The 24,835-nt window shown below is 34.5% G+C and overlaps 1 protein-coding gene across 4 annotated transcripts in view; it reads left to right on the top strand.

Moving 5' to 3' along the window:
• Window positions 1–24,835, top strand: part of GULP1 (GULP PTB domain containing engulfment adaptor 1) — an 81,309-nt gene that overhangs the window by 37,904 nt on the left and 18,570 nt on the right. For 2 of the 4 annotated variants that reach the window (XM_026852351.1, XM_026852352.1), the window contains exons 4-8: window positions 7,883–7,981; window positions 10,656–10,793; window positions 13,213–13,329; window positions 13,685–13,777; window positions 23,451–23,675. In XM_026852351.1, coding sequence (XP_026708152.1) covers window positions 7,883–7,981; window positions 10,656–10,793; window positions 13,213–13,329; window positions 13,685–13,777; window positions 23,451–23,675 — 672 coding nt within the window. The remainder of the gene's footprint in view (window positions 1–7,882; window positions 7,982–10,655; window positions 10,794–13,212; window positions 13,330–13,684; window positions 13,778–23,450; window positions 23,676–24,835) is intronic. The other 2 variants (XM_026852353.1, XM_026852354.1) reach the window with 1 other exon arrangement.

The raw sequence follows: 24,835 nt of genomic DNA, 5'->3' as shown, positions 1-24,835 counted from the left end.
AGAAGTCATGAAACACTACTCATCTAAGACTGAGGGTTCCCTTGAAAAAGTCATTTTTACAAGATTGATTAGTAATTGTATTAAGGTATTGAAACAGAAGTTGTTTGCCATTATTTTTGCTCTACCAAAATAGTACAGCTGCTTTAAAGATTCTTTTAGTCAATTCTTAGAATGTTTTATGCCAAAAAAGATTTACTCTGCTGCAGTTCATCAGAGTCATTATTGCCTAGCTGTTTTCAAGTGTTTTAGGCTAATGTAAGTAAGACTCATTTTTAACCATTGCAACATGCTACCAGTAGAAACATTTAAAATGGATGGTTTTGTATGGACCTCGTAGTTTACAGCTAATACTGGAGGAGTGAAGCCTATTGTGTTTGGTGTTTGTAAAATTCCATTACCCTGAGCAAAGTTAATTCTGTGCAGAAATCTGTCAAGGTAATAACCTGCTACGGAGAAGTTTTGATTCTATTTTAATGGTGTTTTATCATTATTGACTCCTAAGTAAAGCAGCTGCTAAGTGTCTGTCTCACTGGTGGAACTCCAGGCAAAGCTGGGCTCTCCCTGGTCATTGGAGGCTTTTGGTGGATTGAGCTGTATGATCTGGTACCTTGAAACAGTTTGCTCTGAAAGCAGCTCCAAAAAGAATTTCAAATAACTGTTCTCTGAATTGTAGGAAGAGCCGGAACTCTTCTCTTTTCTTGTGAAAAAATATCTGTCAGCCTAGCACTAAAATCTTTTGTATATACTTGTGGTGTCACTGCAGTATGTAGGTATCTGTTCTAGCTTTTTACACGTTCCCTAAATAAGCCACCTCAGAGGTATGTGTCTGAATCATTGATGCCAGAAGGATACTATTTTCTTCAAGCTTGGAAGTTTGAAGCTTAGATGTCAAGTATTACATGGGATCTTAATCACAAGTTTATTATAAAACTCACAAAGTAATTAAAGACAACCTTTGAAAAGACTTGAAAAACCTTGGAATAGAATTCAGAGAGCAGTAAGAGGTTTTATGTTGGAAACAATCTTCAATTGAATACTCATTTCAACATTGATTTATGTTGTGCATCTGAATTCTTTGAAGAGAAGCTTAGAGTTACTGGATTTTATTATTAACAAAATAACTCTAGCTTGGTTTTAGAAAATGCTAATAAAAAATTTTAAACTAGTGAAAACTGCTTGTGAAAACTAATGTCTGATATTGAAAGAAAGTGTATGAGAGTATGAGAGTTTTTGAAAGGTGTGTAACTTGTGATGCTATATTTATATTTTTTATTATATGGATTTGGGTTTAATTACAGTGTTGCTAATCATAATTTCTTTTAATGAAAATTAACAACTAGCAGAAAAACAGCTGACAATATTTGAAGCTATTTTTACAACTGAGGCATCATACTAATTACCTTTTGAAGTCATGTATTTACAGTGATATAAAGAAATACTGTCGTGGTAAACTATTTTTCTTAAACTATCATGTCATCAAACTGTGTTAGAACTGACATTTGATGTACATCTCTTATTGAAATCAAAAGCTCTTAAAGACTCATACAAAGACTGTATGTAGCACACCATTCAATGAACTTACTTTTACCAGCAGGTGGAGCTGATGTTCTACAGTAAAATACAATAACTAGGAGGAAATTTTCCCTGATGATTCATTGTACTTGTTTTATCCCAAAACCTACTACTACATTTTCTAAACATTTGACAATTTTGCTGGATCAGTTGTAATTTCAATATACACTTTTTTCAAGCATCTATATTTATTTTTTCTAGAAGGTTGTCCAGTGGTTTTATCTAGTTGGAATTTCCCTTTTTAGAAATAAAATACATATTTTGATTTCTAAGATAAGGTGCATTCTTCTCATAACTTATTGCAAACCATTTTTTCCTTCCAGTTTTCTAGTCAGACCAATCTCTAGAATTAAATAAAACTACAAAAAATGGTACCGAGATGTTTTATCAGAACTGCCTATCTTATTCAAATGTGTAAATGTTGTCAAATCATTTTATTTTATGAAGTTAAATGATTACTTTCCTTGATTAATGAAGGATATAACTTCTAAATCAAACTGCAGGAATGAATTTGGTCATTCTCAAAAAGTGCTTGAAGGGTTGCCAGAGGTGAGAACAGGTGGAACAGTCAGCATAACAGATGGAAAGGGCAGCATAACTAAACCACAAGAAAATGGAGGGGTATTAGGGAGAAACCAGAATTAAACACCTGAGATTTGGACTCTTCCTTTTACAGTCTTCAAAGGGATTTTTTTTGTGAGGGCCAAACTTAAGGCTGTTCTTTTACCCAACTTCCAACTCAGTCCTGATGCTGTCCTTAACGGACCATCAGTGGATATTGTTCTGAGCTCCTTTTCGTGTTAAAGCTGGGTTTCATTTGTTGTTGGAAGGATGAAGGAGGGTGGAGTACAGAAAATCTTTTAATATTGGAATAAAGAGGTTTCCAGTCAAGCCTTACAGCCATGACTGTTCTCTTTGAAGTACTGGAGAAAGCAAAATGTGTGGTTCAGGACCAGCCAGGGGACTGCCTGAAGACCAAACCAGATCAGTTGAGAAGAGTTGAAGAGAACACCTGTTTACCATCTCCCTCAAAAAAACCCGAAAACCCAAAACCCAACCAGACCAAACACAACACAAAGCAAAACAACCCAAACAAAACCACCCAACCTAAAAAAAAAAAAACAAAAAAACAAAAAACCAACCAAACAAAACAACTACCCACCCACCCCCACAAACAAAAAAACAAACAAAAAAAACCCACCCAACACCACATTCACTACCCCATCCCCCAAAAAAACCTTCAGGGAGTGAGAGATGGAAAAAAGACTACTGCATTGTCTTCTACCCTGTGATTAATAGATCAATAGCCTTCCCCTCAGTCCAATGTGAATTTGGAAAATATAATATACTCCTTAAAAGTGGATTTTGGAGAGAGCTTTTTCCCTACCCAGCTCACTATCAAGAGTTTCAGGTTCAAATGACTGTGGCCTTTTCATCCTTTTGTTCTTCTTGACAGCTATTTTTTAGATTTCATAATTTCATAATACCTGCATGAAACATGGATGAGAGTTTGGACAATAATATGACCAAAAAGATAAGTAGTCACTGCAGAAGAAATAGGGCTTTTTTTACCTCCTGGCATCTTTCCTTATAATGAATGTTGTTATGAAAAAAGGAAAAGCATCTTGTTAAAGCCAGGTATAAAGCTATTTCTCAGCTTAGAGAACTATGCTGCCCTCAGACGTCTTTTAAGGTATCCACATGAAGTACAATTTCTGGTGTCTCCCTGGCAGCCTGTGTAAACTGAAGGAGATGAACCTCTACTCCCTGGCCTGCAGATTAGCACCCAAACCACAGCAATGTCTACTTTTGTTTCAAGTTTTTTTAAAAAAACTTGAATTGTTCAATGAGCTGTAAATATTAAATAAAAGCACATAGTTTTGATTTGCATAGCTTAAATTGATTTTGATAGAACTTGTTTTAACCATTATTTCTTTCACTAAAGCTCATGGGTGTTTTTAAAATGTGATTTTTTTTTTCCTTGTTATTTTTGATGATTAATCCCCTGATTGTGGTTTGTTAAAACTTGATGTATAAGGATTTGAAATGTAATTTTAGTAAGAGTCTCAAAGTATGCAGTTTTCCCTGCTACTGTACTAAAAGACAAGATATATGGAACTTTTTAAAATTTTTAAAGCTAAATTAAACCATTGAAAATTGATTTATTTGTATCTGTTGCTTTCCCTAAAAGAGTCAAGAAAAATATCATGTTAATTCCAAACCAGTTAAATAAAAACTATCCCATCGCACTGAACTGCTCATATTATTATTGGGCCAAATCTGGATGCCTTGCCTGAGAACAATATATGTATAAACTAACAGCTTTAGAACTTGGCCCATCATATCTCTTCCCAAGCCATGCTGTGATTCATTGTAATTTTATATCGTTGTCCACTTTGATGCCAATGGGAGGCTACAGATTTTTACCCTCTTAAATAATCTTGTTACTGTGTAAGCTACAACTATTACTTTGTTTCAAATGTGAACTGAAAGGAGAAAATAATGTTTATAAATCTTTCCTGTCCAGAGGTCACTCAGGGTCATGGAATCATAGACTGTTTTGGGTTGGAAGCGACCTTAAAGATCGTCTAGCTTTTCCTCTTTAGGTAGAAGGAGTGAGTAGAAAAAATAGAAGAAAAAAGGCAAATTGACTGATATCTGAGTGTTGGGATCTGCTGTTCGAACCCTGCACAAGTTTAGGAGGTGGCTGAACTTGGCATTCTGGAGAAGGTCAGATGTGAAAGAAATTACTGATCAGTATCTCTATGTTATCTGTTATTACACAGAACAGGGAGTGGGCAGGAAAAGCATTAAGAAAGTAACTGCACCAGATTTTCTGAATTTCTCTGCATGCACTTTTCAGTCACTGTATCCCAGTAAACCTTTGATAAAAAGCTGACTTGTGTCTCTTGCTGCCTGTGTTGAAGAGATACTTTTGTGTTTTTCTTTCACCATTAGCTTGGTTTTGATTTGATGGAATTTCCTATAAAGTGAGTTTCTAGTCTTCTGCTAACTTTTGCATATATGCTGTGATCTTTCTCCATTTTGTCAACATCCTTCTGCAATTGAAAACCCCAGAACGTAAAATTTGAGTAGTTTCTCACAAGCAGCTGATGCAGTGCAGACATTGTAGTCTTGAGGATCTTTTTGAAATATCCAAGGATTGCATTAATCTTCCCAGTTGTAGTTCCATGAAAGGAAAAGGTCCACAGTTAATGGAGAGCCTACCATGGTATCTAGACTTTCCTAATTCCATCTTCACAGGGTAGTCACCCAAGGAAGAAAGTTTGTACCCATATGTATGAATTGCAAAGTTGGTATTGGTATTGCAACAGAAATGGGTTTGCATAAAGGCAATCTGTGATGTTCTGGTTGGTGAGGTACTCTGTGTTATTTGCCCCTCTATCAGACTTTGTGATATGCAAACTTGCTCTGTAATGATTTTAGATTGCAGATCATTAGTTACTTTTCTCCCCATGTTTCCCTCTTACTTTGCCTGCCTGCAGACTTTATCAGTAATTATTTCCCTCCTGGTCATTGTTCAATAATGTCATGCTTAAGAAATAAACCCTGCTGGAATACATTAGAAACATATCTTCCCAATGACAATTTCCTGTTTATAGCTGCATCTGGAGACTAATGTAACTAACTTAACTAATAGTTTTGTTGTATTGCTTCATTTCCTAAATGTAACAGCATGCAAAACTCAGACAAATGTTTTGTGTATTTTGACCTGTATTTTTTGTAAAATTCATACTGATCACCATTAATTTCATCTCACTTGAATTCTCTAGTTCTTGAACTTGATTTATGCCTTTTGAGAGTGGAGACGTGGTAGGGTCATTTTGTTTACCCTTTTTTTAGCATTGGCGCAGAATTATCTTCTGGAACTTCCTCAGTGTTGTAAGACTTCTTGACTACTTGGAGCAAGCTTTGGCCAGCTGTTCTAAAGAACTTGCACAAGTTTTAGACCTACTTATTTTAAAAAGTTTTCATGTTGTAGCTGTTGTTTGGGACTCTGAGGTGATTGCAGTTGGAAAACCAAGCATTTCGTCATCATTCTCAACATACACTATGGCTTTAACTCATTAAAAACAAGTATTATGCCTCTCTTTCATTACTGCACAGGAATACTCGTTTGCATCTTGATTATAAAGGGACATTTCCAAAAAGCCAGGGTTCACTCAAGTTCAAGGCTGTTCCAAATCGAGGTGTGCCCCAGGATTACCTGTTACATACGTATTTTTTCTGTGCACTGTGAAGTACACTGGAAAGAGATGCCCAAACTGTCCAGTTGATCTGTAGTTTTTGTGGTCATTCCATTTAATGTGTAGTAAACTGAGCCAATTGCAGAGCCCTGTGGTACTATGAAAAGGGACCACATATGTCCTCAAAGTTTCAACTAATGAAAGGACATAATTAAATTACAAATCAGGAAGGAAAGCTGATGGAGTGAGGGTATTAAGTAAATGTACAAGACTGATCAGAAAGACACTTTGTTTTATAATCATCTTGGAGAAAAAAATCTGCGATAATAAACATTGATTGGCCCATCAATTTCCTGTTTTTTAAAGCAGAGACATACAAATCAAACAGGTTAAATTGGTAGTGTAAAATTTGAGTCAGATTTTTATGTAAGAAAAAATTATTTTTTTCCAACAAATTTTAATTGTCCTAGAAAGTCTAGAAATGTTTTTGGCCAAAATACCTGTAAACCAATGATTAGGTTTTTTAATTTCATTTTCTGTAAAATTATTTTTTTTAATAGAAAGATGTGTATAAGATGACTCACCTTAATTAAAATAAAGGGATGGGTATAGTCATTAAACTTTATTAAAAGTATACTCTAAATATGTGAGAAATGGGCTTGACAATAAATAGGACAGGGAAAGGGTGTGCATATTGCATGTATTCAGTATACATGATACTGAAGAGAGGCAGATTTATGTGCTTTCAGGGTTGTACTTAAAACTAGTTAATATTTTGCCATGAACAGAGCTGCTTACAAGCAAAATGAAATAAAATAGATGGAGAGAGTCATATTTTGTATAGCAGTTGATTTAGTGGATAGATTTCTCAAGTACTAGTTGGCATAGGAGTAGGGAGAGAGCAAAAACCCAAACCCTCAACTATCGCTTAAATAAAAATCGGGGGATTAGGTGTTTTTAGGGGAGGTATCAGTTGACTACAGCCGAGTACTTCACAATGAGAAGGTAATTCTGGCTTCTGTCTTCCAGGTCTAGCCCTTAAGATAGCTTAGCACCCTTGTTGACATTCTAGACTCTTTATGCCACTAAAAGTCATTGTCCTCACTGACTTTTTATATAGTTTATTTGTACTGATGGTGAATTGTGTGCTCAGTTATACTCGAGTGGGAGCAAGTCTGAGAACGATGTGTTCAAACATATAGCTGTGAAGGAGAGACTCCAATTCCTCTAGCCTTCAGTGAGTCATCATCCTTATTTATGCATTTGGAAATACCATTCTAGGTTGTCAAATGCTTGAGGAAAAGAGCTGGTGACAGAGCAAAATATAGAGCAATTCTGTAACTTTGCTAAGAAAGTTACCCAAATTCATGACACTTCATAACTGCCATGCAATCGCAAATTTTAAATACTCTGCTTATTTTATATGCAGTGTTCATGACAGAATGACAAGTCAGATCTAGCACCTAGAAGAGGAGATATGAAAGGATGGAAAATGTATTGAATAGGACACATTACCTTACCCAGTCATATAAAATATTGTCTAGCCATCATCTAGTGAACTGTTAGCATATAAATCCTGAGAATATGATAGAAGAGATGAAGTATTTTTTAGGTGTTGACAGCTGTTAGTGCTTTCACACTGAACCTGTTTAAAATAACTGATTTCCTTAGAGGAACATACGGAGAGTACCATCCGTTCATGTGTACAGAAGTGGGTGTAGAAATAGTGCGATGTGGAATGATGTTCACTGCTCAACAACCAAGTGGTTGTCAAACTGCCTGAAAGTGTTCATGTTTCTACTGTTCTCATGCAAAAGCGTAAAGTGCATAAACAACAGATAGAAGTTTCAAGAGAACCAGCTGAGTAATTTTAAAATCTATTTTCTTGAATTATAATAATATTCTATAGAGTGCAGTCTGAAATCCTTGTTCAGTGCCCAGCTGAGACTTTGGGAGTGGTTGGCATTGTTTATAAGAGCTTTTTGAAGGAGGAAGGAAACAAATTCAGGTGGAAGGAGTTGAGAGGAAATGAGAAGTAATAAAAAAAAAAAATCAGAAAAGTTATTGTTAATGTGATTGCTATTGTATTTTTCATCTTACAGTTTGCAAGACATATCAAGAAATCTGAAGGCCAGAAAACTCCCAAAGTTGAATTACAAATCTCAATCTATGGTGTAAAAATTCTAGATCCAAAAACAAAGGTAAGAGACATATGTTTATGGTGCTACATTAGTAATTAAATACTGTTTTAACTGGTTTTAGTGTTTTTATTGTTTCATATTTTAAAAAAGTATTATAACTAAAGCTATTCAGTTGATGTAAAATTCTTCTACAATACCGTTTCTTGTTATAGCACATGGGTGACAACTTCCCAGGAAAAGATATGTAATATTCCAAAATACAGACTGTAGCTAATGTGGGATGTAATTAATCCTTTCACAATGGAACTTTTAAACTCTGAGGAAGGTGAAAACATTGTGGTAAATATGTGTTAACACAGCATATCATAAACATCTTTCCAAATAGTCACCATTATGTAGGTTCCCACATGTAGGTGTTTGGAGGTGAGTGAGGAGACAATTTGTTTGCAGTACTCATTCTTCCTGCTGCTGCTTTGGCATTGAATCTCTTTCCTTAACCTGTTCATTTTTCCCTCCATTTCTCATTTTTTAAATTTATTTTTTTAATTGTATCTTGCCTCCTTAGAATGCTTTTATTTCCCATGTGTGTTATTAATTTCTCTGTAAACTTCATGTAGCAGCCCATAAGCGCTCTGGTATGCTTTTCATCTGACACAGAATGACAGTCCCTGCATTTTCAGCAGTTAAGTGCATTGAGCCATCCTGTGGATGGTTTTCCCTGTTCCTTTGTTTGCTCTGATATTTTGGAAGGAGTTATATAGTTATCAAAACTTCCTCCTCACAGACTTCAAAGAGGAATAATGAGATATAACCAAGCTAAAAAGTATTTATTCAGTAGTCAGCAATTCTTAACATCTGAGTGCTCTTAAATCTTTTATGCATATGTTGAATGTTGGATTTGAATGAACTGTTTGTTACTGCTTCCTAATTCTGGAGTAGTTGCTACCGTTTAGACACTTATACTGCCTTTTGCAAAAAAGGTAGCTTTAGTGCAAGGCTGTATCTATTTGCAATCCATATTCATTTCAGACTGTTGATACAACCACAGTTCAACAGTTCATAAGCAGAGGGGAAAAGAAATATCCTCATCAACTTAAATTGCAGGTTTTGCATCTTTCTTATGTCATAGGGCAGAAAGAGGTACTAAACACCATATCCTGACAAAAACTGCTTTAAAATAATAGTTTTAGATGCCAAAATATGTTAGCCTTCCTAAGTCTTCCTGAAGAGATTAACAGAAAGCTGTGGGACAGAAGTTCCTGGGGGAATAGGAGAATTCTAGTCTCTTAGAAATTTTGTTGTTACAACTCAGATGGTAATCAAATATGAGTAGTCTTTTTATCTCCCCCAGTTTGTTTCTTAAAGCTGTATGTAAATGTAAATTTGAATCAAGTTTTCCTTATTTTTGCACAATTTGTAGATGCATTAGGAAATTACTTAAATTCCATGTTATCATCTCTGATTACAGTAATTTTTTTCATTGTGTTTTTGAAACAAATCACTTTAGTATTGTTACAGAGGAATATTGGTTCATAATCACTATTAATTGTGGTAGGAACAGGAGGCCTGCTTATGTATCAGGACTTGATTCTATACTTGGCACTCAAAAAAAGAAAATTATAGAGAAGTGGTTCAGTCCTTAAATGATATAAAGTAGTTCTATGGACCTGTAAACCCTGAAAGAGCCAGAACAAGCATATGCTGTTATGTGTAACTGCTAGAGCTACAACAGAAAGACATCGAATGCAAGACAGACCTGGGGCAATGGGAGAAATAGCATACACAGAAGAATGGCTGTAAAGACTGAGAAGAGGAACCCAGTTGGGTCAAAGGGAAAAGATTGCCCATATGGTACATTTTTTAAATAAGTGATTGTGTGCAGAGAGGGCATGCCTTTGTTTATGAGCTTATGGCAATCTGGGAACCCTGGTGCTACACAGAAATTTTCTTCTTTTAAAATAGATAATAGTTCACAGCTAAACTGCATATTTTCCTTTAAAGCAAATACTGCTTTCCCATGTAATAAGCCAAATAAAATAAAATACCAAGAAGAGACTTGTTGAAGAAAAACAACAAAAAAAAATAGTTCAGATAGTTTATTTCAGTCTTGTCAAGCTCTCTCAGCTGAAGAGCATTACCACTGCAACTTTTTTAATAGCTGGAACATGCTTTTTAATGGAAAGTAAAATACAGTATTGAAAATATGCAAATAATAATGTTTAAAAGCTGTTTATGTTGCGCTTAAGTAAGTAATTATTTAGATGTCTAACTTGGTTCTCTGTGCCCCTTTTTTTGGATAACAAAGTCATTTTATTTCTGTTTGCTATATCTAAGATAAAAATATAAGGACTCATTTCAGTAAAACCATTTTAACAAACCCTGGGAGATGATGAAATCTGAAGATGGTGTGCACCTGGAAAAAGAACAGAATATTTTACATAATCAGTCCCTAAATAAATTGCACAGGGATGCAAAGCAATAGGAAAACCAATTTTCTAGAACAGAAATTACTATCGAAACATTTCCAGATAAATGCTGTCCAAATAAAAACTTCCTGCTTACATTCAGTCCATTTTTTGGGTGTTCTCGTGTACAGTGAGAGACATTAAAAAAATGTTAATGCAACTTGCCTGATCTTATGTACATTAGGAAATTCAGATTTATTTGCGCATCTTTATCCTAAACAAGTATAGTAGGGGTTTTTTTTTTAAATAATCTTTCTTTTTATTTGCAGGAAGTCCAACACAATTGTCAACTCCATAGGATATCATTTTGTGCTGATGATAAAACGGACAAGAGAATATTTACTTTCATATGCAAAGATTCCGAATCAAATAAGCATCTGTGCTATGTATTTGACAGTGAAAAGTGTGTAAGTATGCAAGACACTGAAAGAATTACGGGCTTTGATTGATCTGCTTTGAAATAAACTAGGGACGATTAATAAAGGTGGGTAGCCTGCCTTTTAATTGGAGTCACTTTAGTATAATCTTTCATGGTAATACAGTGTCTTGTAACTTAGATGCATTAATTGAAAGAAGAGCCTTTTTCTTCATTGATCCTAAGGTGGTTTTCTGGGACAATTCTTATCCTAGGCCAAGCATCTGCAATACTCTGAGAACAGACTGCATCCCACCAAGCTTGAAATGTTTTCACAGCTGTTTTGCAGAGATTGCTGCAACCCTGTGGCTGAGATACCCTCAGACTCTTCTGCTGATGTGTCTGCCTCAGAATTTTATTTTTTTTTTTTACGGCAAGGTTCCTCCTTCTCTGCCTTCCCCCTGCCATGTCTTTCAAGTTTGTTAATGCCATGATGCACTAAAAGAGAATTCATTGCACCAACCACTGACATTCTCTTGTGTCTGAGAGAACGGGGCAACTGTTCAAAAATGTTCAATAGGAGAAAAAAAATACTTTAGGACAGGAAATTAAGAAAATGGTGTCTAGCTGAAACAGGGTCATGTGTTTACCCTGGCAGAAAATAATTAACAAATAAAAACATTGGAATCAACACCAAAAATTGATATTTAGGGTTTTTTAAAATCTGGAGTCTCTCTTTTTGTATTATTCTGAAGTATCTTGAGATAATCATATTAAGGAAACTTTTTTTTTCTTTAAGAAAAAGATGCATATTCACTTCTATATATGTGCAATTATGTAGCATTATGTGTTACTTCCCAGTATTTCTGAATTATTCACCTGCATTGCTCCAGTGCCTTCAGTAGATATTGTTCAGAATTGTTATACACATCTGTTCGATTCTCTTTCTATCCTGCACCTCTTTTTCGCCTATTCCCATGATTTTAAATTGCTCTGGAAGTCTCTGCACACTAGTACCATTTTTATTCCAGACTAATGCACTGTTTCTTTTGCTCTAACTTGATATTTCACTTACTGTACTTTTTTCCTCCATTTCCTTTGTTCATTAGTACTCTCAGATTTCAAAGGATCCCACCTCATTTGGTACTTTTCATTTCAGCCAACCTTCATCTTTCCAGGAAGATAGGACTGCATGCTCCTAGTGTGCATTACACTTTCCTTTTACTAACATAAACAGTTATTCTCTAAAGCAGTCCTAGTTCAGCTTTTTTGTCTAATTCAGTCTTGATTTAGTTAAGATAATCATTTGTGATGTTTTGGGATTTCTTTAATAAAGGTGGCCATATGTGTTTTTTTCGGAGTAAAAAGAGGAGTTAATTCCCCATTCCTGTAGAACTCAGGTCTTCACACACCTCTACTGAATGACAATGTTGGACACTGATGGATAAAAGGCTGGGAGCATCACATTCTGTACCATTTTTTTGCATCCAGCCCTTCATGTTCTTACAGCTAGTGAAGGAAAAGTCTTCTCAGCATTGGGCAGAATACTCTTGCTTTCATGAGAAAAAAGCAATTTCAGATTTTCTTTTCAATAAAGACAAGAAAATTCTAGTTTATCTTGAGCCAGATTAATGTGGGTTTTGTTGTTTGGGTTTTTTTTTTTTGTTCCCCTGTCAAATTGTTTTAAAAATTAAAAATGTTATTATCTACTGTGTTTACTTTCTCTACTGAAGTTCTAAGGCAAATGGTCCCTTTTTTTTTTTTTTTTTTTTTTGGAACCTTGGTGTGCTCAATCAACTTCTTATAGACTTATTGTTACCTTTATTTTTAAAGTAGATTTTCTGCACAGACTGTGTATACACAACATAGGATACTACTCAGCATAAAACTACTAAATTATTATATTTTGCACATACAAATGCAAATTCTGTTTGGTTGGATTTTGGTAATCAGAAATACTTGTACAGATAAATACATTTATCTATGCTATGCTGATTGACCATTATAGGATATGTAAAAATAAGTGTTGAAGTCCAAATTTAAAAGTAAAAGGGGTCAAAACATCCATTAACATGAAAATATGAAGCCATTAAAACCAAACCAATTTGTTTAATAATTGAAAAGCTTGTATTTACTTCAGAAATCATCAGAAAAAGACATACTGAAGCACGCTATCTGTATTTACAGGAATTGGAGGCATAATTTATGCTAAAAATTATCTAATTGCATTCTGCCTCTTCAGTCTTCCTTCTTCATCTGAAGTGTTTTTAAGTTACTTTCATAGCATTTCTGTCAAGGTATTTTGCTGAAGAGTGTTTGTCATGCTCCTCTCTAGTGTTGCCTTCACAATGGGTGAAGTAAATCCTTTGAACATGATACACGATGTAATGTATTTTGTGGTCATCTGAAATTAAAGTAATTATATAAAATATTCTTAATATACTAATTTCTTTCTTATGTTTTATATAAAGGCGGAAGAGATAACTTTAACAATTGGCCAAGCATTTGACTTAGCTTACAGGAAATTTCTGGAATCTGGAGGAAAAGATGTTGAAACAAGGAAACAAATTGCAGGTTTACAGAAAAGAGTAAGTTCTGAACTATGCGTTTTAACGAACTTTTGAGTTACCTGCTTTCTATGATAGTATAATTTCCAGCATTATTCTTAGATTGCTAAGAATTGCAACAGATACTAAAGAAAGAAAACTGAAAAAAGACCTGATACTGTGAAACAGTAGTATCTTTTGCCATCTTGCAGGGTCATTAAAGAGACTAGCAAGGTTGAAATGTGGAAGATACAGAAGTTTGATTACTTTTTGTGATCAGATAATTAGTAAAACACTGCTTTTAAATTGCCAGATCTCAGCTAAAATTGCTCTCAATGGACACTTTTGAAATGAATGAATATCCCAATAGCTATTGCAATAACTACTTGCTTTGTAGATTCAAGAACTAGAAACTGAAAACACAGAACTGAAAAATAAAGTTCAAGATTTGGAAAATCAGTTAAGAATAACACAAGTACATGCATCTCCAGTAAGTACATGATCATAACTCTCATATCTGAAGTTACTCTATATTTATAATCATTATCTTATGATAATTATTAGTATCCATGTTTTTTCCAATGATTATGATTAACAGTGATCATATAACATATCTGTTGAAATGCAGTATTGAAGTAACAGTAAGATTGTGACAAGCCAACAAAAATGCAAATTGCAGTCTCTCAAATTGTGGTTCTTTAATCCCGTCACCATATCTATTTGTTCCTGCCTAAAGACAGTAAATAATCATTCTAGTAGACATCTAAGCATGCCAGCTAAGAATGAAGAACTTTGTTCTGCACTTGAAGTATCTGGTTCAAGAATGCTACTTGGGATTTTTTTAGGAACTTTCTGTCACAAACATATTGTCACTTACTACTGACATTTTCTAAATGACTTTCAAAAAATCTTGTGTCTTTCAAAGGAGTCATTAGGTCTCAGGAAATAACAGTGGGTGAATAGGTAAAAAGGAGCAAGTGGGGGTTCCTCACCATTGGAAATTTCTTACGTGTTCTGCAGTTCCAATAGATGATCAAACAGAATTATTTTTAGATGACTAAATCACATTTATAGCTAGTCAGGACCTCTAAAAATGCAGGTTGCATTGCAAACTGACCCTAATGACTCCCCTCTTCTTACAGGTATATTCTATCTATACAGTATTAGGTAACTGTGAAAATAAATAAAATTTCTTAATGTGCATCTAGCAAAATCTTAGAAAAGCATGGACTGCTTTTGAGCTGTGCGTTTTGGGCCACCTTGTCCCTGCCCTGGAGGTGCACCATTTCACTTTAAATGGATGTCTAGAAATTTGGGCAGTGTAAAAAGTATGTTTATAATGGTGATGACAATTTTTCAATCCTGTCTGTACCCTCCCTTGATATTGATTAGATGGTTGTACCCATGAGTAATTATCATCTCATTTTACTCAAATCTATTTAGAAGAGAGAACACCATAAATTATAAATACTGTGTAACTGCCACAGTGAAAACTGTAAATTATGAATGTCTTCTCACTTATGAAGCATTCAGTGATAGGTAATCAACTTTAATGCTAGATTTAAAATCAATTTAGTCAGTTCTTTAATTTTTAAGTTTTCCTCAGTTGGGATGGCAGCTAGTTTGGTTTTTTTAGTGAATATGATAACTAAATGTATCTTTAAATTCAGTTAAACAGACTCATAAGTCCCGTGTGATAGATGCATTTCTTTTTCATTTAAATTAATGAAGAATGTGATAATTGCATTTAGCAAAAACCTTAAAATTATTTATAATGACCAAAAAAAATCCTGTAGTTTGTGATATGTCTAAGACAATGCTGTATCATTCCTTATCAAAGAGTTAAGATCTAAAATTGTAAATTTACCAGCTATTTGTAAATTCACTCCCTAGGTGGTGTTTTATTGTTAATTACTATTGGTACAAGGAATATACATATTGCTTAAATAGTACTTATGCTGCAACAAAATTATATAATATTGATAATTATATTAAAATATTAATTTATTTTAATAAATCACTACCTCCTGTTAGTTTTCACATACAATTTTATTGCTTTATTTATTCCTTAATCTTTAAAAAGAAAACCACAGACATTTCCTGTCACAAATTTCTTGAGTTTACTCATGATTAGAATTGCTGTAAGAGCAATCTAACAGCCTATTTAATATCTAAATCAATTCTACCACAAAATAGATATATATATATATATATAAATTAATAAATATTGGATTGGAACAGGTTGCCCAGAGAGGTTGGAGCTATCTGTACTTTTGGAGATATTTAAAAATTCCTGGACATAGTCCTCAGCAGCTTCAGCTAATTGAATTCTGCTTCAGGCAGGAGTTTGGATTAAGCTACTTTTGTCTTATCTGATTCTTCATGTAGCCAACAATAGGGGAAAGGAAAAAAAAAAAAAACCCACAAAAACAAACAAAACCAAACCAACCAAACAAAAAAACCCAAAACCATTTTCAGGCAAGTATCTATCTCAAATCTAGGAACATAACTGCATCCCCCAAACACTATCTTTTGTACCTTAAAAAGAGACACCATTCAAGTAGGTATGTTTTAAACTGGATTGTGTACTTTGTAAATCAGAGCTACTAATGGGGCTAGCATAAGAGTAAGTACATATAAATGCAACCATTAGGTTGAAAATAAATGAAGGAAAGGATTAGTGAGGTTATGAACTGACTTCAGGGAAAAGGAAGCATAAATATTTTTAAGACAGTTTGCGTCTGATAAAGGGATCATAAATCAAAGTGCCTGAAATAGGTATCATCATATCACATCCACTGCTATCTCTTCTTTTACTGTGTGAGCAATAAATATGTATGAAAGAAGGAAGTTACAATACATAAGACAATTGATTGCTGCTTATAGTTTGCAATTAATTTTGTACAGTTTTAATTCAAATCAACTATCATTTCAAGCATGACATTGCAAAATCTCAGCTCCTATTAGAAAAAAACAGAAGTGGTGCAAATAATATTTTCCTCTATTTCTGCATAATTTCAGTGATGAAAAAGATCACTTCAGTTTTAAAGTTATTAGAGATTTTTATGTGACTGAATTTAAATCTAAAACTTTTAAGTACCATATGGTTGAAAATATCTGTACTATTGCTGCTCTATGTCTTCATAATTAGAAAAGAAAAATAGCAGTTCTCTGTTGTGATCATTTTGTCAGAGTAAAATTGGTAGTATTTTGTCAAATACTGAATTAAATTACTTACATAATGAAGCAGAATATCCAACATGGGGAATAATATCTCCTCTGAGTCATTTCCTAAGCACTTGTGTTTAGATGGGGGAATACCTGCTTCCCTGCAGATACTGTTTTGCATGCTATGAACAGAACATAATCATTCTTGTGATTTAAAACAGATTTATTAATCTATAGTTTTCAGGTTTTCTCATAACTCTCATATCCACGCTATTGAATTCAAAAGAGATGCCAGTGTCATACAAGAGATCTCTGAAGCTTTTTTAGACATAATAAGGGATTTGATTTATTTCTATTTAATTCATTTGATATCGCTATAACTCCTTATCTATCAGTCCAGTTTGATGTTTACTCTGTATGCTGAAATCTAGGGACAGATTGTTAAATGATCAATGGAAAGTTTAAGCCCTAATACTTGATACCTAATACAAGTACATGTGTTATTAACTGGCATCACAGAAATTTGTAGAGAGATGTTCAGTTTCAGGAGCCAGCTACAGATGGTTATGAAGTTGCTTCTGTCATGCTTAAATAGTACCTTGGATTTTCATATCTTATGCTTTCCTTTTTGTATTTGGTTGTTTGCATGCTGTTTGTGCTTTCTCAGCGTTTGCCAGATGTGCTGCAATGGCTTTCCTGTTTTATAGGTAGTTGACTGTGCTCTTCCTTTAGTGATTAATGCACAGACACAGAAATACTTTGTAATCAGCAATTGATTTAGCACTTCAGAAGCCAACACTAGCAACTTGATTAAACAAGTTCTTACTTGATTAAACAAATTAAAGAAACAAAAGATGTTGCAAGTGCCTGTGATGACAGTTCACAGAACATGACAAATATAAACACTGAAATCACATTGTGGGCTATGTCATCTTCTCCTTCAATCCCCATCCCTATGGAAGGGGAACTGCAAGCCATGTGGAGGCATCATTATTAAGCAGGCATCATTTCAGGCTGACAATGAGTGTGTATTTTCTTTCGCCATGAGATAAGACTTAGGGATATTTATTGCACCTGTAATGTGAAACAGTGCTGTTACAGACGCCAAGTGACGTCACTGTCATGCTTTATTTGTTAAAATACTGATCTAGGACAGAATGTCTTTCCTGCTTGTCAGTAACTAAGAAACCATCGTATCATTTGTATGCAATGCCAGTCTATCCTTTCTTTACTCCTGCTTGTTCCTTATGAAGCTGATTGATTTTTATGTCTTTAATTATTCTAGACACATTAGTCTTCCATTAATTTTTAATGAAATGAAGTAGGTCGAAAATATCTTCAAAAATTTTAAGTTCAGTTCTTTTTGTATTATTTCAGTGATCCTTGACACAGTTGTTGGGGTTTTTTTAAAAGCCATTTCTACCATTTAAAAAAAAAATCTGCTCATGTGAAAATTGAAAATAGTAATTATTAAATAATGAGGGATGACTTTTCTCTCTCCAGTTCAAAGGATTGCAAGTTACAGGATTGTTTGGGAAATACAAAGGGAAATCTAATCTAAAACTACTTTCCTGATTCTTATTGCTTGTACTGCAGATTTTTTGCAGGCCATATAAGGGTTCATTTGAGGATTTATTTTAAAATACTGGCAGACTGAAATTGGTGCAAACTATATACATGCAATTAAGTACCATTTACATTTTTGCAATGTTTAAGCAGGTGCAAAGTATTGACAGCAGTAGGCTTCTGCTTTTGAAGGATACATTTGGTGTCAGAAATGTCTTGTTACTTGGTTATTAGTATCACAATGAAAATTTTTCTGTGGTTGTTCTAAAACTAGCCATATGGCCAAATCAACATCAATCGAATTTAGGAACTTTTTCTATCAGTTCATAAACTGTATGGGGGAAAATGAATTTCTTTCTGAACCTATAAAAGAAGCCATTAAAAGCAATGAGTTCATAGTTGGAAATGAAAAAAAAAAAAAAAAAGAAAACTAGGTTGTATAATCAAATACTTTCACATAAAAAATACTGTGAAAGTTGAACATTAAATTATTAATATTCTGCATGCTTTTTCTCTCAGGGTATTGTAACTATTTAGATTTAAGTTTATTTAGCATATCAGTAAATAATAAACTACTTAGTGAACATTTTTTCTGCTTTTGGTAAATGTTTTTAATTGTGCTAGTCTTGCTAAAACTTTTAAAAGTTTTATCTATAAATATCTATATTTGCCAATACAGAATTGTTATGCAATAGAAATGCTCATTTTTTTTCATTTCCTGAAATGATCTGTCAAGGACATACTATACCAAACTAGGAGTTTCCTTTGAGAAGTTTGCCTTTATAGCTGTGCTTACATGTGCCATGGGAAATGTTGGCATGGGATGTTTCTTTTGTCTCTCGCTTTGTTGCATGTACAGTTAAAGTTTCCATTACTTTTATATCTTGTGCTGTTTACTTTTCATCTGGTTTAGTGGCTTGGCAATACATTAGTCACTGGTCTTTTTTGCATTTGGTCTTGATTATATGAGGACAATCTGATTTTCGTTTTGTTGTTTGCTTATGATGATGCTGCTCAAGTTTGTATCACACTAAGGCTTTGGATGCTGTTGCTATGTGTAAATCCAACCTCCAAAGATCAGTGCATCCCTGGGAGCACTGTTTCACATGACGTCTTTTTTTTGCTATTTATATTGCTAGTGTTGCCTAAAGTGGCCTTGGTTAGCTGTCCACACAGCCTCTGTGTGGGTTAGCACCCTCAGTTTTCATAGCCGACTGAACGGTAAACCATTGTAGGTCACCAAGGAACCTCTGATGAGAGAATTTTAATCTTTTTTGGGCTTGGCTGAAGTTTATCAGGCATGCCTTTACGATTTTCTCCCTGAGCAACATGTTTAAGGCAGAGAAAAAGATTGTGACAACTGCATGACTCTCAATTTAGCTAGAAGAAAACAGGAATATTCAGGAAAATAACTTGAGAGAACAGTGAAATATGAGAGAAGCAGAATTGAAAGGCAGCAGGAAAAGGTATTGGGAGAAACAGCCCCAAAAGGAGCTGTGTTCTTCCATTCACCATAAGTATTATCAAAGAGGTAGTATATAATAAGTATTCCTATCATGGCAGTGTTGCAAACCCCCTCCTTTTTTTTAATGGAGCATTAAAGGTACTGATTGATTAGACCCTTTTAGAAAGTTCTTTAATAATTGTGACTTAGAAGCATAGGCCACCTGCACCTATTATCCTCATTAAGAAGCTTTAACACCCTCATGAGAAAACCCCAAGATAGACATTGGAACTGTATGCGTATTTCAGGAAATGGTTTTGGAATGTGTTTAGGCATGTCACTTGATTCATGTTTCCATTAGGACTGCCAAGTGAGAAAATGTTTTTTCTTTGCCTATCTTCTGGTCTTTGAATTTTATAATATTCTGTATTCAGTTCAGTGAGCACTTCTTCATGAGGGTTTAAAATTCTGTTTGTGGTGTTAAAAATAATAAATTTGAAGTTGTCTATGTCAGATTTCATTATACTGAAAAAATACTAAGATGTAGCAGTTAATTAATGAAACTGCTAATACTTATACAGTATTTTATGAATTAGTAAATTAATATATCCTTAGTAGTCCCAAATCTCAGGTAGTTTGTAATCAGTGGTTTTGCACCAAACCGTAATTTCCAATTCAAGGTCATGCACAGTTCCCTGTAACATTCACTGCAGTTATCCACTGTGACTGTTCTGTATATTACTAGCCTGAATGTTCTAAGGAAGAAAAACATTTTCTAAATCATTAATATACTTATGTGATTCCTGTGGGGCTATGACACAGAGACTGCAATCAATATCTTGAGACACCTGGTAAAAACAAACAATTTTGAAATTATTTCTTGATTAACAAAAACTCAATCATACTACATTTTCTAGTATGATGCAGCCAAACAGTGCATCTTCAGCATCATGCTAAGTGGACTGAGTCAAAAATAAATCCTTTGACAGGCACATAATAACATCTAATCATAATAGAGACCAGGTCCACTGAACTAGTATGGTAATTTCATTAAGAACTATTCCATGTTGTTTCCCTGTGTTGATGAAATGGGGTCCAAATTGCGAAGTAATATATCAGTCTGACCAATACTACACATTCAGTGTTACACAAGGGGAAGTTCAGACAAAATATATTTTCCATATAACATGGCAATTTAATACATTTTTACTGTATTTTCTTCCTTTATAATCTGGTATAAGACTATTAAGTTTCAGAAGTTATACCTTTTTGAGGTTGTGTTCTTTAGAGTGAGGATCTATTCCCTTCTGCCTTTTTTTAATCTGGTGATGTTTCCTACAATTTTAAAAGCCTTCTGTGCAATTCTTCTCTTTGTCACCTTTCAATTATTATTTTTCACTGTTGAGTACACTTCCTTGCTGTACCTGTCCTGTCTGTGGCTGCTTGGATACATAGGGCTGTAAGCAGAAAGCCACTGGCAGCCTCACAGGTCTTTCTGGTCATGAGATGCACCCACAGAACAGCACTCACAACACAAGTCTCAGTGCCTGGTGGTGCACTTCTGTACTGCACTATAGGACAGGAGGATTACTAGTACAATGAAAGATTACTAGTGATAATTCATTATTGATAAGACACATTCCCTAAACTGTCATATGAAGCTCGACATGTTGTACAGCATGAAATATCCTAAGATTATCTCTTATCCGATAAATAGGAGGAAACGTGACTGCTCAACATTCAGGGCTCAAATGATACAAATAGTGTGTATTCCCATTCTGTATTGACACCTGTCATTGCCTGGATTTGATATAAGTTCATCGTCCTTACAGTTTTGCTGCTTTGCATCCTGTGTGCGTTTTGCTGGTTTTGGTATGATTTTCCATGTGTTACACATGCATTTTTATGGAAACTACTCATCCTTTGTTGTTTTGCATTTCAGGGAAATATTTTGCTTTCTTAATTTGACTGTATTTAGTATCTTCCAGTGTTTTATTATCATGAGATCTATTTTTTCCATATATATGTATAGCAGCAAGTACATGGTAGCATCACATTGCAAGTCGTCTACCTGTAGTCTACTGAAACTTGAAATAATAATGAAAATGCTGTGTCATTTTTTTTTGCTTTAATTTTTATTGATTACCATTTCAAACCCTTTATTTCACAATTTCAGCTCATCTACAGATGAGTTCTTTGCAATTGTGATTAAAACTTTTTTTCTTATGAATACAAATTTTGAATAGAGAGTTTTGTTATCTTTGCTGGTGTTCTCATAAGTATGGCCTTGTTACTAAATTTGGATACCTGTGCCCTTACCTGGCTTATCTGTAAAGAAAGTGAAGAAAGGAACTAAGACTCAGTTTAAAATGATTTAAAATGTTTTGTTTTCTACATAACTCTGAAAAAAATGCTTTAAAAAGTCATTGATTAAATCCTGCTCTACTGGAGTTTTGCAGACTTCTAATGAAATAAGCATGTCACATCGATTGTGTAACACTCTATGAGGAGAGTAAAAGCAGATTTCAGAATTTTTGCTGCACATATCTACCACTGCTTCAGCCTGGGCAAGTTGATGGGTTTTTAGGTGAGATACCTACAGATCCATTTCCTGCCTTCTCAGTGTAGAAACTCTTGTCTCTAGCCAAGAACTCTCTGCGCAAGTGTTTAATCTGTTAAGATTCAAAGATAAATCTGCCCTCTAAAGCCTTGTTTTAACTGTCTGAAGCCTTTTTTCCCTCAGATTTTGAGGTAGAAATTACAACTTGGCCCCAACAGAATGATTGTTTGGGCATGTTTCTTAAATATTTTAAAAAGAATTTCCTTTTACACTTTTCTTTCCAGGATCAGTCCTAAGGGCTCTCTTTATCTAATTTCACGTAGACAAGTTCCATTTCTTTTGAAAACTTCCAGGGTGCAGATATTTCCCATTGAAGCAAAAAAGGGGTTTTGTTTATTATTGAAGTGGACAAAGCCCTCAGTTTCACTCTCGATACACAGTGAATCTTGCTGCAATGTACAGTTAAATGCTGCCCAGTCATATGAGGCAGCCTGCTGCAGGTTCTTGTCTGCCTAATTCAGACCAGAACCTTGCAGTTACCACTTTGTCTTATTAGGTGAACCCTCTTATCCTCTGTAGTATTCTGGTGTGGGTATTACTCATTTGCTTCTGAAGCTGTTCTGTGGATCTACGAAGAGATCCAGAGAATCATACAATCCACAACATTTTTATTTCCTTAGCACCAAAGTTTTATTCTGCCCTGCATCTTGTGCTGCTGTTGTTGGGACATGAAGACTCCTTTCCTTTGCAACAAGTCTCAGCTTTTGAGATACCTACTGAAAATACCAACTTTGAGTTTTTCATCCACGCAGAAAAGATGGCAGGACATTAGTATCCATGAATGTTTAGGTTCTGATATTCTGTAGATAGGGAAATGAAACAAAGTCTAGTGTTAATGTAAATGTTAAAATCTGTGCACAGAGAGCTTCTACTGTGAGAACATCTTAGTTAAATGTTTTTAAATATTGGTGTGATATAAATGGTAGGTGTTTCCTGGTTTGGAGAAAGAAAATTCTGACCTGTGCTTTAACCATCAGGGTAACTCTTCTCGCCAGATATGTGCTTACCTGCTTATTTAAATACGCAGATTTGAGATATTGCTGATATGTTGGTGGATTTTGACAGTTGTCAGTGCATCTGACACACCCACTTCTGGAAAGATGCCTGTTTTCATTTCATTTGGTGTAATTATCAAGGAGCAAGTTGTCTTCATTCCAGTTAACACTGGGTTACTTCTTATTATGGTATATTTTTAGATTTTGTTTTAGAATATTTTCAAGTTCTGTATCTTGTAACTATAGCACTAAACAGCAAGTTGCTGACAAAACTTTTTTGAAGTATGAAATGTGGTGTTTTTTCTTCTTTCCCTGACATTACCACGTTCTGTTCCTCAGAATGTTTTCTCTTTCTGTGATTCCTTTTCAGCTGCTGCACATAAAGTGTGATAATGATGAACATATGTTTCAAAGACCCTCTACTTTTTTCTGGTGTAACAATGAGGATTCACCTCCTTGTTTAGATATCTCTTCCATTACGCTTACTCCTAGGAGTTCTCCTGACTCTAGACTACCATCTGGATTGTTAATACCACCACCTTCAAAAAGTGGTCTTCCAAAGCCAACCAGTGAATACAGCTGCCCAAGACCTCGTGTAATCCTGCTGTGCAAAACCTTTTTCAGTTTTTTTTGGCTTTCCTTTGTTCTCTGTTGTGTGTTAACTTGTATTAAAAACGTGCATTTTGTACAGTGGTTAAAGGACAGAGCAGATGTATCTTAGATTCTCTAGAGATACTCTAAAAATAGAGGATTTATGAAGATTCACTCTTACTTCTACATAGCTTTTTCTCTCCCACCCCTAAAACAACATGTTATCTTCCCAACATGTTTAAATTAATCCATTAATTCATTGAATCTGTGTTCTCTGTCAGCCTTTTGTTAAAATTGTTTATATTAAAAATAGTTACTCAAAGCAAACAGTTCTCAAGGTCCAACTACAAGGGCTTTCCCCCCTCATGAATTAATAGAAAAGCAATCAGCCATTAAATACCTTTTAGCGTACTTTATAAAAACTCTGTGCAAAATGAAGATTGAAAATTATTCTTAAATATGAAATGGGCATATTGCCTGCTTTCTCATAGCAATATGCTTATACTCTCAATTTTTCTTCCATTTGCAAGTAACATCTGGCTGTATTTGGCAAACATCCTGGCTTTCTGCATGTGTTCACTAAATAAAATGCTTCTTGTGCTCATATGTATTCAAAATATACATTTCTTAAAATTACTGAATTATAGTTTTATTTAAATTAGCTGTATCAGTATCAAAATGGCCAGTAACTTGAACAAAATGGCATATAGACAGGAAATGACAGTGTAAAGCTTTGGTTTGCTTTTTTTTTGCCCAAAAGACTCACTTACAACTAAACATAAATACTGTTTGTTTATCTAGCTTCTAGGTAGCTATAAACTCTTAGCAAATAAGGAGAGTCTACATTAGCATTTACTGTCTCCAAGACATTCTAGGATTATCCATCAATGTTGATTGGAAATGTTGGTTCATATATGGCATATACTTACACATTAAATCTGAATGCCACCTTCCTGATGCAGACAAAAACCTATCTACAATGAGAGGGAGTTTTGTTTGAATGAAGAAAGGGATATGAGATAATTTATGTTTACTTTGGGTCAAGCACATCTGTTGCTCTGCTTTGAGTGGGAGCAGATGACATCCAGTGATCTCCCTGACTTTAATACCGGTTCTCTGACTATGCACAAAGGTGCCAGGAGGTTAATGCAGTTTCCATGAACA

This window comes from Athene cunicularia (assembly GCF_003259725.1).
Source record: "Athene cunicularia isolate RWA chromosome 7 unlocalized genomic scaffold, athCun1 chr7_part1, whole genome shotgun sequence".
NCBI lineage: Eukaryota > Metazoa > Chordata > Aves > Strigiformes > Strigidae > Athene > Athene cunicularia.
Note: the sequence above shows the minus strand (reverse complement) of the source record. Positions and strands in the feature narration are given on the sequence as shown.